At 54.8% G+C, this 15,174-nt stretch overlaps 1 protein-coding gene across 1 annotated transcript; it reads left to right on the top strand.

The window, feature by feature from the left end:
* Nucleotides 1-102: 102 nt before the first annotated feature.
* On the top strand, nt 103-14,840 carry LOC105474326 (keratin 7). The gene is made up of 9 exons (XM_011728900.3): nt 103-489; nt 2,001-2,212; nt 4,357-4,417; nt 5,514-5,609; nt 7,453-7,617; nt 9,009-9,134; nt 11,308-11,528; nt 14,099-14,133; nt 14,514-14,840. Exons 1-9 carry the CDS (start codon nt 166-168, stop codon nt 14,681-14,683), a joined length of 1,410 nt encoding a protein of 469 aa, XP_011727202.2. The 5' UTR covers nt 103-165; the 3' UTR covers nt 14,684-14,840.
* The last annotated feature ends 334 nt before the right edge of the window (nt 14,841-15,174 follow it).

The raw sequence follows: 15,174 nt of genomic DNA, 5'->3' as shown, positions 1-15,174 counted from the left end.
CAGGAGGGGCCTGGCAGCAGAGAAGGGTGGCCCGCGGCCAGCCCCGCCCCTACCTGTGGAAGCCCAGCCGCCTGCGCCGGCGGATAAAAGGCGCAGAGTGTCCCCGAGGTCAGCGAGTGCGCGCTCCTCCTAGCCCGCCGCTAGATCCATCCCGGCCCAGCCACCATGTCCATTCACTTCAGCTCCCCGGTATTCACCTCGCGCTCAGCCGCCTTTTCAGGCCGCGGCGCCCAGGTGCGCCTGAGCTCCGCGCGCCCCGGCGGCCTTGGCAGCAGCAGCCTCTACGGCTTGGGCGCCTCGCGGCCGCGCGTGGCCGTGCGCTCCGCCTATGGGGGCCCGGTGGGCGCCGGCATCCGCGAGGTCACCATCAACCAGAGCCTGCTGGCCCCGCTGCGGCTGGACGCCGACCCCTCCCTCCAGCGGGTGCGCCAGGAGGAGCGCGAGCAGATCAAGACCCTTAACAACAAGTTTGCCTCCTTCATCGACAAGGTGAGCGGGACTGGACCTCGCCTCGCCTGGAGCCGCGCTCCAGACCACAGCAGCCGCCCCAACTAGCCCTGCCTGCGCGCGGGCGAGGCGCTGGGAGCACTGCCGCCCTTCTCTCTTTCCGCCAGTGTTGGGGACACGATCTGGGGGTCCTTCCTCCTCCGCATGAACCCCGTGGCTATTTTATCCCCTCGGTTTCCAAGCCCTCCCTTCCAGCAAACTGCCCAGCTGCCCCTCCCTTTCCTCCGGGAGTGCGGGCCTGAGTGCTGCTGGGCTGCCCTCGCTGGGGGCCTGTGGGTCCCCTGGACGAGTTTTGCCTCGGGCTAGGAGTTCCAGAGGCCTAGGCCAGAAGTTCTCTCTCTGGGACCCTTTCCCTGAGAGGGGACCGTGTGGAGTCAGGAATGGAGTTGGGTGGCACGCCCTTCCCAGCGGGGGAGACCCAGTCTGGTTCAGATGCTGATGCGGATGCGGATGCTGGAGTTTAGGGCTACAGTGAGGAGGGCTCCCGCCTCGCCCCGCCCCCACCTGCCTGGTCCTCCAGCCTCCCTTAGGTGGCAGGAGGAGAGGTTACACCTGCCCTTGAAGACGGCCCAGTTGGGGGCAGGGAGTGGCAGAGAGGGGCCTCGAAAAGTGGCCATTTTGGAGATATTTTTCCTGGCTGTTGGACTCCGCCACACAAGGGGCCTCTGGAGGGGTCGAGGGGCAGACTTGACTGGTGGGTTTGGGAGGAGTGCGGCCAAAACCAGGAACTCAGGGCTGGCCCTGCTGGGCTGTTCTGGCTTCCTCAGGCTTGCACCAAGTTTACTCCCACACCACCCCCATCCCTCATGTCCTCCTTTCCTTCACCATTCACCCAGACCTGTTTTTTAGATTTTGTGGGGGCCTCCCCAAGCTGCTCCAGGCCCAGGTTCCCCCACGTGTTGAGCCGCACCGTCTTACTCTCTGTGGTCCACAGGGCCTGGGGCCCTGAGATGCTGGATTTGCAGAGGCTTCTATTGCCTCCCACCCCTAGTCATACCAGCTACTCCTTAAGAGCCTTTGTGGACTCCAGGCTGGGGTCATTTTACCAATGGATTGACTGTCCTGAGGCCTTGCTGGAGAAAGGGGAAGGAGATAAAGGATGCTGAGGAAGGAAGAGAAGAGGTCCCAGACCGAAGGGAGGGCTGGGCCTGGTCATCCTCATGATCCATTGACAGGAAGAGGTGGCCCTTCAGAGAGGGAGGTGGAGAACACCACCTGTAATGCGATGGGGAGTGAAGTGGAGGCGAGGCCCTAGAGCACGTTCGTCGAGAGTCAACCACGGGGCACATCCGTGCACCAGGCAGACCTGCTTCCTGGATCACTCTGTAGGACACTTGATTTGGAGTCCAAAGGGAGAGGGCTGGAGGCCCCAGGCAGGGAAACAGCGAGGGAGAGCATGGCTCTGCTAAGTGGCTAGAGACAATGCTCCTCAGTCCCGCTGTAGGTGACACACTCCGGCTCCTCTTGAGTTTCCTCCTTCTCGCCCTTTCTAGGTGCGGTTTCTGGAGCAGCAGAACAAGCTGCTGGAGACCAAGTGGACGCTGCTGCAGGAGCAGAAGTCGGCCAAGAGCAGCCGCCTCCCAGACGTCTTTGAGGCCCAGATCGCTGGCCTTCGGGGGCAGCTCGAGGCGCTGCAGGTGGATGGGGGCCGCCTGGAGGCGGAGCTGCGGAGCATGCAGGATGTGGTGGAGGACTTCAAGAATAAGTAATGCCCCCAGTGCTGCGTGTGAAAACCCCTGCCCTGGACCAATGTGACCCTCATCAGCTGACCCTGTGCAAGTCCCCCTGCTTCAGGAGTCAGCATGCAACTGCTCAGTCCAATAACTCCCTGAGGGGCCAGTCTTGACCAATGCATTTCCTACTTTTCCTCTCTCCTCTTTGTCCCTGGGGGCTGTTTCCAAATCATTCTGGTCTTTTCCCCTGACTCAGTCGCAGTGAAATGTCTCAGCCCAGCCCTGACCTGCAGTGTCTCCTGTGGGTGCCTGACCACGGCCCCGAGAGAGAGTAGGGCAGAAAGTGTCTTCTGACAGGGGTGCTTCAGAACTGGCATGACCTTCACAGATTATTCTAGAACAACTCTCTTTTGTTCAGGTGAGGAATTAGAGACCAGAGAAATTTTGGGACTTGGTTGAGCTCACACAGCAAAGGTCACTGGGAGAGCTGGGACTTGAATTTTAGGTCCCTGACTCCTAGGAGGGGATACGGAGCCAACTTGGGAAGGAAAGAAGCAGGGAGGGAAAATGGTTATCGTGAGCCATGGGAGGGCTGCAGAGGCTGAGGGTGGGTCTGGTCATGGTAGGAGCCAGAAGGAGGCCCCGGAAGGCTGGGACTGGGGCTTTTGAGGACAGGCCTTTGAGGTGCTAGCTGTGCTCTTTTCTCATTGAATAGAAACAAAAGCCTGAAGCTCAGGCCGGCCCCACCCTGGCACACCTGAGGGGCAGCGGGGCAGTGAGTGAGTTCTGTCCCCTGCCTGTGGCTGTGTGACTAAGCAGGAGCAGGTACATTGGCTGTGACTGGAGGAGAGCAAACAAGGTCTTTGTGGAGTGCCCCCCCACATCCCCACTTCCCTAGGGCAAAAGTCAACAGGATTAGTCCCATAGCAGGTGGAACCAGACAGGTGCAGAGTAGGGAAGGCCTGGGGCCACCATTCAGCCCGTGTTGTCAGGACTAACACGTGTGTGTATGCATGTGTGCACACCTGCTGCCCCCCACAATACTCTCCCCACCCCAAACCCTCAGAGCACCTTCCTGTGGAGCCAGCCTGAGATCCAGGCTGGGACTGAAACAGGAACTGGAAGGGGGTCCAGGGAAGGGGTACAGGGAGGGTCCCTGTGTGCAGCCACTCAGGGAGTTCTGATCTGTGCACCCTCTGGACCTGGCTGTGCACCGCTGAGGCAGGGGTGGACAGGAAGCCTTGCAGGTATTTCTACAGCTTCTATAGGACTTGAGGGAGTGCAACTTTGAGAGTATGGGCACCTCCCACCCTGAGTCTGGGCTCCTGAAGGGGCTTGGCCTACCTGGATGTCCTGCTCTCCACCCCAGGTTGCCCCTACTGCTCCCAGCAGCTCTTGGAACTCTTGTTTCCAGCACCCTCTTTTGAGTCTCAACATAAACATTAGATTAGGCCAGTGTGGTCTCTTCCTCTGTGCCTTGTTTGCTCAGGTCCTCCTAAGGGCCAGGAGTGGCTCCTTGGGAGGAAGAGTGACAGGAGCTGTGGGAGGAAGGATGGGGACTGGATCATCTAGGCGGGACCTGATTCTTTCATGACTTTGTGTATCCCTCATCCTGATTCTACAACGTTCCTCCCCTTCAGACTCCTTCTTTGCCCCTGAGGGGTGGGATTAGGTAGTGATTAGGGCATGGCTGGAGTCAGCTGCCAGGTTCAAGTCTGGGCTGTGCCACTTAGCAGCTTAGTGACCTGGGCAGATTACGCTGCCTCTCTGTGTCTCTGTTCCCTTCTCTGATAACCAGAGTACCATCGCTATAGGTTTGCTGTGAGGATGAAATGAGCTCATGCACAGGAAGCACATAATATGTGTACAACCCATAGAACATAGTCCATGCATATGACTATTATTATTTGCTTTCTTTCTCCCAGGACATGCAGCTTCTGTGCTGTCACTCACATGTTTCCTATGCGCCCCACCAACAATCCCCAATGCCAAGACTCAAAGCCCTAGGAATGGCCACATGGAAGTCAGGGAAATTTGGTTTTGTAGCTGACACCTGTTTTTTCAGGTGTGTCTTTAAAGAGTAGGGGAAGGGAGGCAGGGCAGATTTCACAGCTGCATATGGCTGGGGGAGCGTGGAGGCAAAGCTGCACCAACACCAGGCCCTCCTCTACTGCAGGTATGAAGATGAAATTAACCGCCGCGCAGCTGCTGAGAATGAGTTTGTGGTGCTGAAGAAGGTGAGTGGGGAAGACAGGCTGGAGGCAGGTTTTCTGAAAACATGTGGGACAAAGGACCACAGGGTCCTCTCACCTGAGCAGCCCATGGGGACCTCTGGCCAAGACCTGCCTGAGCTGTCCAAGAGGAAGTCTGCGCAGTCTGTCCTGTGGGTGCATGTGTGTGTGTGTGTGTGTGTGTGTGTGGTGACTCATTTCTAGGCCTCTAGGGGTTAGAACTAAGAGCAAACGATGGAGGTTATAGAGGGAGATTTCAATGCTGAATAAGGAAGTGCTTTATTCAAGCCAGAACATTTTCATCACAAAGGTGGTGCTTGGCTGGCCTGAAATGTTTGCTAAATGAATGCAATGAGCTGCCTCGAGCCAGCATGAGCTCTCTGTTCCTGAAGATGTGCAATGTTGGAAGGCCTTAGAAGTATCTTAGGGGTTTTGTCTATATGCCCTTTAAGATTCTCTTCAAAACACTGAGCACTTGGTGTTCCAGGCCAAACCACAGAAGTGCAACTTGCCCCTGGGAGCTGGGCCCTTGGAGATTCAGGGATGAGTAAAAGTGAGGCCTGTCCATAGGAGTTTAACCTCGGGAAAGTGCAGCTGGAAGAGGCCCAGACACCATCTTCACCTGGGGTGTTATTTGAGGCCCACCTGCATCATAGTTACCATGCTGGAAATTAAACACATAGCCTGGAGATTTTCCATCTCTGGGAGAGGGGCTGGGAATCTGAATGACTTTGTGTTCTGCTACTGACTGATGAAAAGTTGAATTCCCAGAGTTGAAGTGATTTTTTCCAGGTTACACGGTTAGTAGGTGGAGTTAGGGGAGTGTTGAAACCATCTAGGTCTTTAGGAACTGGTCAAGTGCTAGCTTGGGGCTTCAGCTGCTCTGGGATATCTGTGCTGATGCCCGCCATGCAGTCTGGAGGGGCAGCAGGGCAAGCTTCCTGCTGTGACCGTGTCAGGCAGCTGGAGAAACTCTGTTTCTGGGTAGGGTGGTAGTGTTTGGCCTGTGGGTTGGGTAGGGCAGGACTACTCCCACCCCTACTAAATGTTCCCCGTACTGAGGACATGGTCTCCCTCTGCCCCATCTTGCCCCAACCCCCAGGATGTGGATGCTGCCTACATGAGCAAGGTGGAGCTGGAGGCCAAGGTGGATGCCCTGAATGATGAGATCAACTTCCTCAGGACCCTCAATGAGATGGTGAGGACCACGGGGCTGGGTGACATGTCTTATCCTACCCATTCTAACCAGAGAGACATTTGGTCCAGCCCCCTGCCTCTGGGCCAGTCCAGGTATGTGTCAGTGTGAGAAACAAACTCAACCGTCCAAACCCAAAGAATGGACTCAGACCTGGAGAACAGCGAAAGTGAGACTTTTAATGACAGTCTTGCAAGATGGGTGTCTGATGGGCAGGTACGCCCAGCACAGCCACAACAAGCAATTTATACCCTAGTGCACAGGTCCCTCCCTCAGTTCCTCACAGGCTGAGTACTATGGGGTTAGAATCTTCCTGGACGTCGCCTATTGGTTGTTGGGTTGGGGCTTTAGGTGTTTTTTTTTAGGGTTGACTTGCTGCATTTTGTTGCAGCCCACAATGCATTGCAATCCTAGTCAGCTCAAGGGCTCTTTAAGTATTTGACTTATGACCTAAGTAGCTGGGCAGGCTGATAAGAACAGACAAAGTGAGTCATTTTGCAGGCTAGTAAACCTTCATCTTAGACTAAACTTCTTTGGTTCAGGTGAGGGCAAGAGAAGCTGAGGGGCTAACAAGCAGGCATTGGCTATTCAAGTAGAGGGCTAGTATATCCTATTTCTTCTGTAGTTTGCTGACCTAAGTCAATTTAAGGCACTTTGTCTTGGAAATGGACCATTATATACATTATTTCCTTCATCAGGGGTTGGGAGAATTTATCCTGCCCTTTATCCTTTCTGGACTCAGGAATTCAGGATGGGCTAAGGGTTCGGGAGGAGGTGGGGGTGAGTCAATCAGGATTGACCTTGGAGAGACATGGGATGATTGCAGCATTTCCAAGGAAGGGGGATTGGGTGGGACTGAAAGGAACCAGGAGGAGGTCAGGGGACTCCAGGCTGTGATAGGGTTCAAAGGTGGGCTAGGTGGGGCCAGCAGGGGAGCCCAAGTCAGGAGAGACTGGAGTGCCTGAGCGTTTACTCCCAGAGGGGCTGGGTGGTAGCTGCCTGCCAACTCACCACTCTAATATCCTCCCTTCCCTTCTCATTCTCTCCCTCTCATCCTTGTCCTCCGAACTTTCCAGCTGTTTTTCTTCAAGGGGATTTAAAAACCTCTCCACTCTTATCAGTGTGAGTCTCTGGCTTTAGGCAGAAGGTAGGGCACCTGGCAGAGGCTAGCCTGGGCATAATTAGCTTGGGAGGTTAATTACAGACCAGTTCTTCAGTCTAGTCTTTGCCTGAACGTCCAGTCTCCATCAGCCCCTCAGAGCAAATGTCCATACATTTGTTAATTTCAGGGGAAGTTTCTTTGAGGCTTGCTTCAGGCATTTCTAATCTCAGGTCTTCTTGTGTCTATCACATGGTTTATTTATATGTAAACACACATGTACCATGGTGAAAGTTTAGTTTATTTATGTGTAAACACACCTGTGTCTCTGTGTGTGTGTGTGTGTGTGTGTGTGTGTGTATCAGTGTACAGACTGCAGAGTATCCTGTAGCAGGGTAGAATATGATAATTTCATCCATTCCCCATGGCCTCCCTCACAATAGAGCTCGTGTGCCTACAGAACCTCACAGTGAGAAGTCAGCACAGCACACGACACTGTGCCTTTCCTTATCCCCTTTAACCCTGCCAGATTCTCGTTTGAGACACTGCTAATGGGCTCTCAGGGAGCCAAGGGTGGGCAGAATGAAATAACTTAATGTGTGCTGGGTCTGGGCCCCCTTGCTGCCTGGTGACTCAGCCCACTCCAGGCTATTCTCTCTTTTCTTTCGTTTGTGAGTGGGGAATCCCAGGGTGGGCGTGGGCATAGGATCCTGCCCTAAGTCCTGATGTCCTGTCTGGTCCCTACAGGAGTTGACAGAGCTGCAGTCCCAGATCTCCGACACATCTGTGGTGCTGTCCATGGACAACAGTCGCTCTCTGGACCTGGACAGCATCATTGCTGAGGTCAAGGCGCAGTATGAGGAGATGGCCAAATGCAGCCGGGCTGAGGCTGAGGCCTGGTACCAGACCAAGGTGTGAGGCCACCGGGGGCATACTTACTCCTGCCAGGGTCCTTGGTGGCAGCTTCCCTTACTCCTCAACTTGTCTCAAGTCTTCAGGGCCTGGGTCCCACTGTTCTGGCAGGCACCAGTGGTTTAAATCTGTGGTGCTCTGCCCTGGAGGAAATCCCAAGATGGGAGGACAGGGCAGAGGAAACAGATATGGATTAATCATTATAATAGCTAAAATATGGTAAGTATTTACACAGTACTAGGCAATTTTCAAATGTTTTGCCGCTATAGACTCATGTAATCCACAGAACAGCCCTATTAGATAGGCATCATTATTACCCCCATTTTGTTTTACTTTATTTTATGTATTTTATTTTTATTTTTTGAGATGGAGTCTTGCTGTGTCATCCAGGCTGGAGTGCAGTGGTGTGATCTTGGGTCACTGCAGCCTCTGCCTCCCTGGTTCAAGTGATCCTCGTGCCTCAGCCTCCTGAGTAGCTGGGATTACACAGGTGTGTGCCATCATGCCTGGGTAATTTTTTTTGTATTTTCAGTAGAGAGGAGGTTTCACCATGTTGGCCAGGCTGGTCTCAAACTCCTGACCTCAGGTGATTCACCTGCCTCGGCCTCCCAAAGTGCTGGGATTACATGCGTGAGCCACCGCACCCGGCCTGTTACCCCCATTTAAAGATGAGGAAATTGAGGCACAGAGAAGTTTAGTAATTTGCAACTGCATGCAGCTAGGAGATGGAAGAGCAGGGACTAGATCCTGAATACGAGGGCTCTAGACCTGGGAGGCTTAATCATCGCATCTACTCCATGGTGGCAGGACAGTTGATGGTGCAGGGGCTGAGGTAGCAGGAGTGGGTGCTGGGGTGAACCAGTGTTCCTGAAGAAGGGATCCTGGGGCAAGGATTGAGAGGTCTGCCCCTGCAGAGATAGGGAGTCATTCATGGTGCATGGGCGAGAACACAAGTATGCCAACAAGGAGACCTGGGTTCAGGCTCTCATTCCACCACTGATAGGCTGTGTGATCCCCGGGTGGTGCTTTCTCTTCTCCGAGACTCACTCTCCTCACCTATGAAATGGGTGTTCTGGGTGTTGAACAGGTGAGAATCTCAAACTCTCAGTGATTCTCCAGCAGAACGGCATGGTGGGAGTGGAGGAGCCCTGGGGTCCGTGGGGATGGGCCTGCGGAGCCTTGTCTGTCCTCCCTGGCTGGCTGGGAGGAGAATGAATCCCTTCCTCACGCTGCTGTCTGGTCTCCTGGCATCAGGCAAAGGTTGATGGGAGTCAGACGGTCCTTCCCTGAAAATATAAGTTGGCAGGGGCCTTCCTTGGGTGGGGAGAGGGATGAGTTACCTGTACTCTCTGCCCACCTCCCTACCATAACTCTCTGTATGGCCCTTCCAGTTTGAGACCCTCCAGGCTCAAGCTGGGAAGCATGGGGACGACCTCCGGAATACCCGGAACGAGATTTCAGAGATGAACCGGGCCATCCAGAGGCTGCAGGCTGAGATCGACAACATCAAGAACCAGGTGGGACAAGCCCTCCTGGCTCCCCCTGCTCCTTGGGGCATGCAGGGGTGGCCAGCTGAGGCCACACTCAGGATGCGGAGCAGGAGGTTTCCCCTCTCCCGGCCAAAGTTGGTGCCACTGTTTCAGACCCCCTTGTGAGATCTCCAGGACAGAATGTTCTTGGCCAGGTCCTGGCATGGGCTGATGGGAGAAGGGTCCTGGATGTGCACAGAGCATGTGGAGGGAGACTCAGGCTGACTGGCCAGAGGAAAGCCACCACTGGTTCCACATTGATACTGAGCACTCTGATTGCACCTGGTTCTGGTGCAGGGTGCTGTCCCTGGGAGCTCATCGTTCATTGCAGGGACAGAGGCCAGCGGAAACGTTATAATGGCTCACATGGCCCTTTCCCACCTAAACCTCACTTTCCATGACTCCCCTCACTCTGCTCTGGCCATGCTAACCTACTTCCTGTGTCTTGCATTTACCAAGCATGGTCATGCTTCAGGGCCTTTGCACTTGGCGTTGCCTCCCCCTGGAATGTGGTTCTCCCAGCTCTGTCCATGGCTGTTCCTTTCTCCTCCCTGGGGTTTAGGAAAAGACCCCTTTTCAGAGACAGCAGCCTGAAACACCCAGCCCCTCTATCGGCAGCCTGTCTGTCTGGTTCACTGCTCCTCTCTTCCGGCACCTGGCACATGGCAGGGGCACGGGTCTCAGATGAGAGACTGCCTGGGAGGATGAGCTTTGCTGGAAGCTGGAGTTGGAGGTGTTGATGGGGGAAGGGCCCCAGCCCTGGCTGAGTAGGGTGTGGCCAGGGCAGCTCAGCCTGTGCAGGTGTCTGCAGTGGAGAGAGGGGGAAGGCGACACATGTGGAAGCTTTGGAAAGCTGATTTCCAGATGAGCTGTGGGTCCGGGGAATATGGGAGTGATTTACCCAGAAATGTCCTCCCCTTGGAGCCCTGCGGGCCTGTTTACAGGAGGGCGGAGGCTGCCTTGTGGCACAGAGGCAGGGCCACTAGTCACCCCATGAAGTGGGCCAGCTTCCAGGCCAGGAGGGGAAGCACAGAATAACAAATGGTGGTTTCCCAAACACTGCAGCCTCCACCACATCCGGTTCTCCTCTCACACAACAGGGCAGATCCAGGCCTAGGGCCAGGTGTCTACCACCACTGAGGAGCATCAGGGGGAGCTACAAGGGGTCTCCAGAGGCAGTGGGGATGGCCTTAACTCTGGGGGCACCAGTGTGACAAGGCAGGGCACTGAGCCACGGCTGAGGGGCAGAGCGTCAGAGGGCCTCCTGGGGAATGCAGTCTCTGGCAGAGAGGCAGGCTGCCTCTGCTGAGGGAAGAGAATCTGAGGACAGAGAATGGCCGGTGAGAAGGGAGAGAAGTCCTTGCCCAGGGGACAGGGATGGTGGCTCTCTGAGCTAAACAAAATGAGGCCTGGGACTATTCAGGCTCCTGGCCATGGGGGCTGAGCCCAAAGCAGAGGGTATTCTAAGGCCAGGGAGGAAGTGGCAGCTGCTCCAGGCAGGCACAGGTCTAGAACCAGAGCATCCCTCACCAAACCCGGGGACTGTGAGTCATGCATCTCATGGCATCTGGGGGCATCTAGGAGGGTCTGTCTGCTCCAGGCCCTCCTGTTTTGGGCCTGCTTTCAACTGGTTCCTATTTTATAGGTGGTTTCTGGTCTTTCTTAGCTGCCTGACATCTGGGGACTCAATTAAGATCCCATGGTCTTAGAGCTCCTGCAGCTGGGGGCTGGGGCTGGGGGACTGGGGGTTTGAAAATCATAATAGCATTCATTAAAAATGATCACAATAGCATTTATTAAGAACTTGCTGTGTGCTAGACATTGTGCCAAGGACATGTTGTATACTATTTCATTTCATCCTCAAAATCTCCTGATGAGGCATACACTGTGATTATTGTACTTTCAGAAAAGAGGGGACTTTGGCTTAGCAGGGTCGGTTCATCCATGGTCACATAGCTAGTAAGTGGCAGAGCCAGAACTGGAACATAGGCATTGGATATCCAAACCTATGTGTTTAACCCTTGGGATTCTCTGGTACTTGGGGGAGTAGGTGGTGCCAATGAAGCCACCTTAAGCAAGTTGCCCGGGTGCTCACTGCAGGATGGGTAGGCAGGAAGGCAGACTGGTGAGCCCCGGCTTACAGCTGCACTGCTGCCCACAGCGTGCCAAGTTGGAGGCCGCCATTGCCGAGGCTGAGGAGCGTGGGGAGCTGGCACTCAAGGATGCTCGTGCCAAGCAGGAGGAGCTGGAAGCTGCCCTGCAGCGGACCAAGCAGGATATGGTGCGGCAGCTGCGTGAGTACCAGGAACTCATGAGCGTGAAGCTGGCCCTGGACATCGAGATCGCCACCTACCGCAAGCTGCTGGAGGGCGAGGAGAGCCGGTGAGGACAAGGAAGCTGGAAAGGGGATCCTTCTAGGGCTCCGTGGGGTCTGGGGCTTGACATTCATCCATTTACAAGCATTTCCTGTGTGCCCCTCCTCTGCAGGGCACTGGGTGTGGGGATGCAGGGGACACAGAGCTGACGCTTGCCTCTTTGCCTTCAATGAGATGAGCTTCTGGAAGGAAAGACCATGGAGTGTGAAGCTCAGTGGGCAGGTTGAAATGATAACAGTCCCTTTGTGTGTGTGGCTTCTTAGGGTTATCATATTTGATCCTCAGCACACATTCAGGTAGTCAGGTCAGAGATGATTGATTCCTTAGTCTCCAGAGGGGAAAACTGTGGTTGAGTTTCATTAATTGAGGGAACAGGGCCAGTGTGCAGTCAGGGTGTGCTGATTCCTGCTCCAAGGATCTTCCAGGATGCCAAGCTGCTTCTCACTACAGAACTAAGTGCTACATCATGTGGTGTTAACTGACTGTGGTGGAGAGGGATAATTTCGTTTGTCCCCAGAGATATTTGCAGACTCACTTGTAGTAAGAGAGGAGGCTGCAATGGGTGAGTCTGAGAGCACATTCTTCATGAACCACATGACACCTCTGTCCATGCAGCTGGGCCTTCATGTATGTATTGTTGGGTTAGAACTCAACCTCTTCATTCTTGGCTTGTTGTAAGACTCCATGGCGATAGAGAATATGTAGGACATGTTTCTGCCCTCAGGGAGGTGCAGAGGGTGGAGGAGAGAAAACATCCACAAAGGAAACCCCCAGAGACAAGTAACTTGCATTTGTAAAATGCTGAGTGTATACAAGAACTTTTTCTTTTCTGAGTATTATTCCTGAGGGGCCAGAGAGAGACATGATGGAGGATGAATGGAGCAGCAGGGAAGGGACTGGGGAGTGAAGGGGTGCTCGGGTCAAGGGCCGGGGTGCTGGGGCCGAGGGCCTGGGCACTGGGAGGCGGAGAGGAGACACAGGGCTGCAGGGTATGAGTAGGGGGCGGAGAGGAGGAGGAAGGGGCTTTGCCCCTGCCACTGACCCGCCTTCTCCCTGGGTTAGCACCCAGTCCTCTTTGTGGGAAGAAGAATTGAACACCAAAGGCCTCTGGGAACACAGAAGCTGATCTGGGCACAGGGAGCTCCAGCCGAGATGCCTCTCTCTGCTTCCACCCCTCTCATGGGGCACAGGCCCCACATTCTTTAGAACCCATACCCTGGGGCTTCTGTCGTCATAGAAGTCAGAGGTGGGGGACTCTTAGAGTGGTACCTGATCTGGCTTCCTCCCATGGGAAGAAAAGGGGACTGAAGCTCAGAGATGGGTCAGTAGTGTGCCCAAGGTCACACGGCATGCAGAGACATCCTCTCCCGAAAGCTTAATCTCAGTCTGAGCTGCTATAACCAGGCTTCGATTCAGGTACTCTGAGAGGATGCGGTTCCCCCATCCCTGGGGGGACATGGAGGTAGATACCTTGCTTTTATCCCTTAACTTATCAGAGTTGTGGTCCAGAAACTCATTCAAACTGGGAGGCCTACTTTAAGAATACAAAGTTACCCAAAAAACACCCACTTATTTAGAATGAGAAAAGTCGCACAGGTCACTGGGGCCTTGGACATTCAGGCCTCTTCCGTCTGAGTTCTTTAGGCATTGTACCAGAAATTCTTAGAGTTGCTGCCTGACTGCAACCCGGCTCCCTCTCCCCACCCACAAGTGCCAGCAACTCCCAGCACAAGCAGGGGCCTTTTAACCAAGCCCCCTGGAAGCTTTCAGCAAACCTGTGTCTTTCCCTCAGGCTTTGCTCTGCCTGCTTCCTGGGCTTGGGGCCACAGAGGCCAGCGAGGCTCCCTTTATTCCCTCTACTAAAGTGAGGTCCTCCCTGCCTCCACGGAGCAAACTGATCCCCAAGGCCAAGGGTTTGGTGACAATGGGGCTGTGAGTCACAAAACAAACATAGACAGCTGTCTCGAATGGATTTTTAATTTCTACTGCAAGACCTGTTTCAGCCCCAATGGCTGCTTAAAGCCACCCCCACTCCCTGCTCCTTCCTTAGTCCTGGCTGGAGCCCCATTCAGTCAGTCAATGATTCACTAATTATGTTGACATATATTAAGCAATGACTTCTCCAGGCCTCATACTGGGGATAAAAGTATCAATAGGCCACAGACACCTTTAGGATTTTATGATATGGTGAGGAAAGGCAACCATCTACATAAATAATACACACAGCTACCATTCACCGAATCCCAGGTGCTCAGGGCTTTAGACAGATTGTGTGATTTAACCCTCACAAACAAGCCCACGAATTTGGTCCTGTAGTTGGGCCCAAGGCATAGGTGGGAAATGGAGGCCCTGAGACATTGCCTGGGATCATGTGGCCAGTGGACAGAAGGGCCAAGGTGAACACTCCCTTCCTGCATGCCTCCTCGCTCCTTTTACAAGGCTGAAGGCGGGCTGGAAGTGTGGGGCAAGAAGGAAAAATCAATGATCCTGCTTAGGGCCTGGAAGGATAGGGAGCTGAGAGCGCTTCCCTCCCACGCTAGGAAAGCGCTGTCCTCACTGTCTGTCCTCTGCCCCCAGGTTGGCCGGAGATGGAGTGGGAGCCGTGAATATCTGTAAGTCCTTGGCTGCAGCCCGTGGGAAGCATCCCTTGTGCTGTTCAGACGGGGCTGGGTCTAGAGAATGGCAGACTGGCCCAGGGCCCTGCTGGAGGGGCCAGGAACCTCATTCCTTTCTGCAGGGTCTGGCAGGTCCCCTGGAGCACATACCGCCCGGCTCAATGGCCTGGGAAGCAGTACAAGAGGGCAGGGTGGGGCCGGGAGCACTTGGGGAGCAGCCCTACCCCTGTTAGACGCTCCTTCTGGGCTGGCCCATGGGGGTGGGGCAGGGGTGAGGGAGAGGGGCAGCTGGGACAGGAGGGTGGGGTGCAGTGAAGGGATGGGGTCCCTGGTAGGGAGCCTCACACTGAAGAGAGCCCTCCTCTTTTCTCTCCCAGCTGTGGTGAATTCCACTGGTGGCAGTAGCAATGGTGGTGGCATTGGGCTGACCCTCGGGGGAACCATGGGCAGCAATGCCCTGAGCTTCTCCAGCAGTGCGGGTCCTGGGCCCCTGAAGGCTTACTCAATCCGGACCACATCCACCAGTCGCAGGAGTGCCCGCAACTGAGCTGCCTCCCACCACTCCATTCCTCCAGCCACCACCCACAGTCACAAGAAGATTCCCATCCCTGCCTCCCATGCCTGGTCCCAAGACCATGAGACAGTCTGGAAAGTGATGTCAGAATAGCTTCCAATAAAGCACCCTCATTCTGAGGCCTGAGTGATCCACGTGCCTGGTATCCTGGCTTCATGAGGCTGGGCAGGGGGAAAGACAGGACTAGAGAAGGCAGGGTTTCCCTGCTGACTAGGAAGCCTTTTGTGCAGGAGACTGAGAAGGCACATGGTGGGATGGGGTGCTGCTCTAAGGAGCAGGATGCTTACCTAGTGCGAGCCTTGGCCTCCAGGGCTGGGGCTGATCCAAAGATTCTCCTGAGGAACTCAGAAGAGCCATGGGGAAATGCAGGCTCTGCCAGCATTTGGGCCTTGGAGTGCTGTCCTGCTAAGGGGGTAGAAAGGCTGTTTGCCTCCCTCCCCCCATGTCCAGAGCTGCCAGAACAC

Source organism: Macaca nemestrina, chromosome 10, assembly GCF_043159975.1.
Source record: "Macaca nemestrina isolate mMacNem1 chromosome 10, mMacNem.hap1, whole genome shotgun sequence".
Lineage (NCBI taxonomy): Eukaryota > Metazoa > Chordata > Mammalia > Primates > Cercopithecidae > Macaca > Macaca nemestrina.
This window is presented reverse-complemented; position numbering and strand designations above follow the sequence as displayed.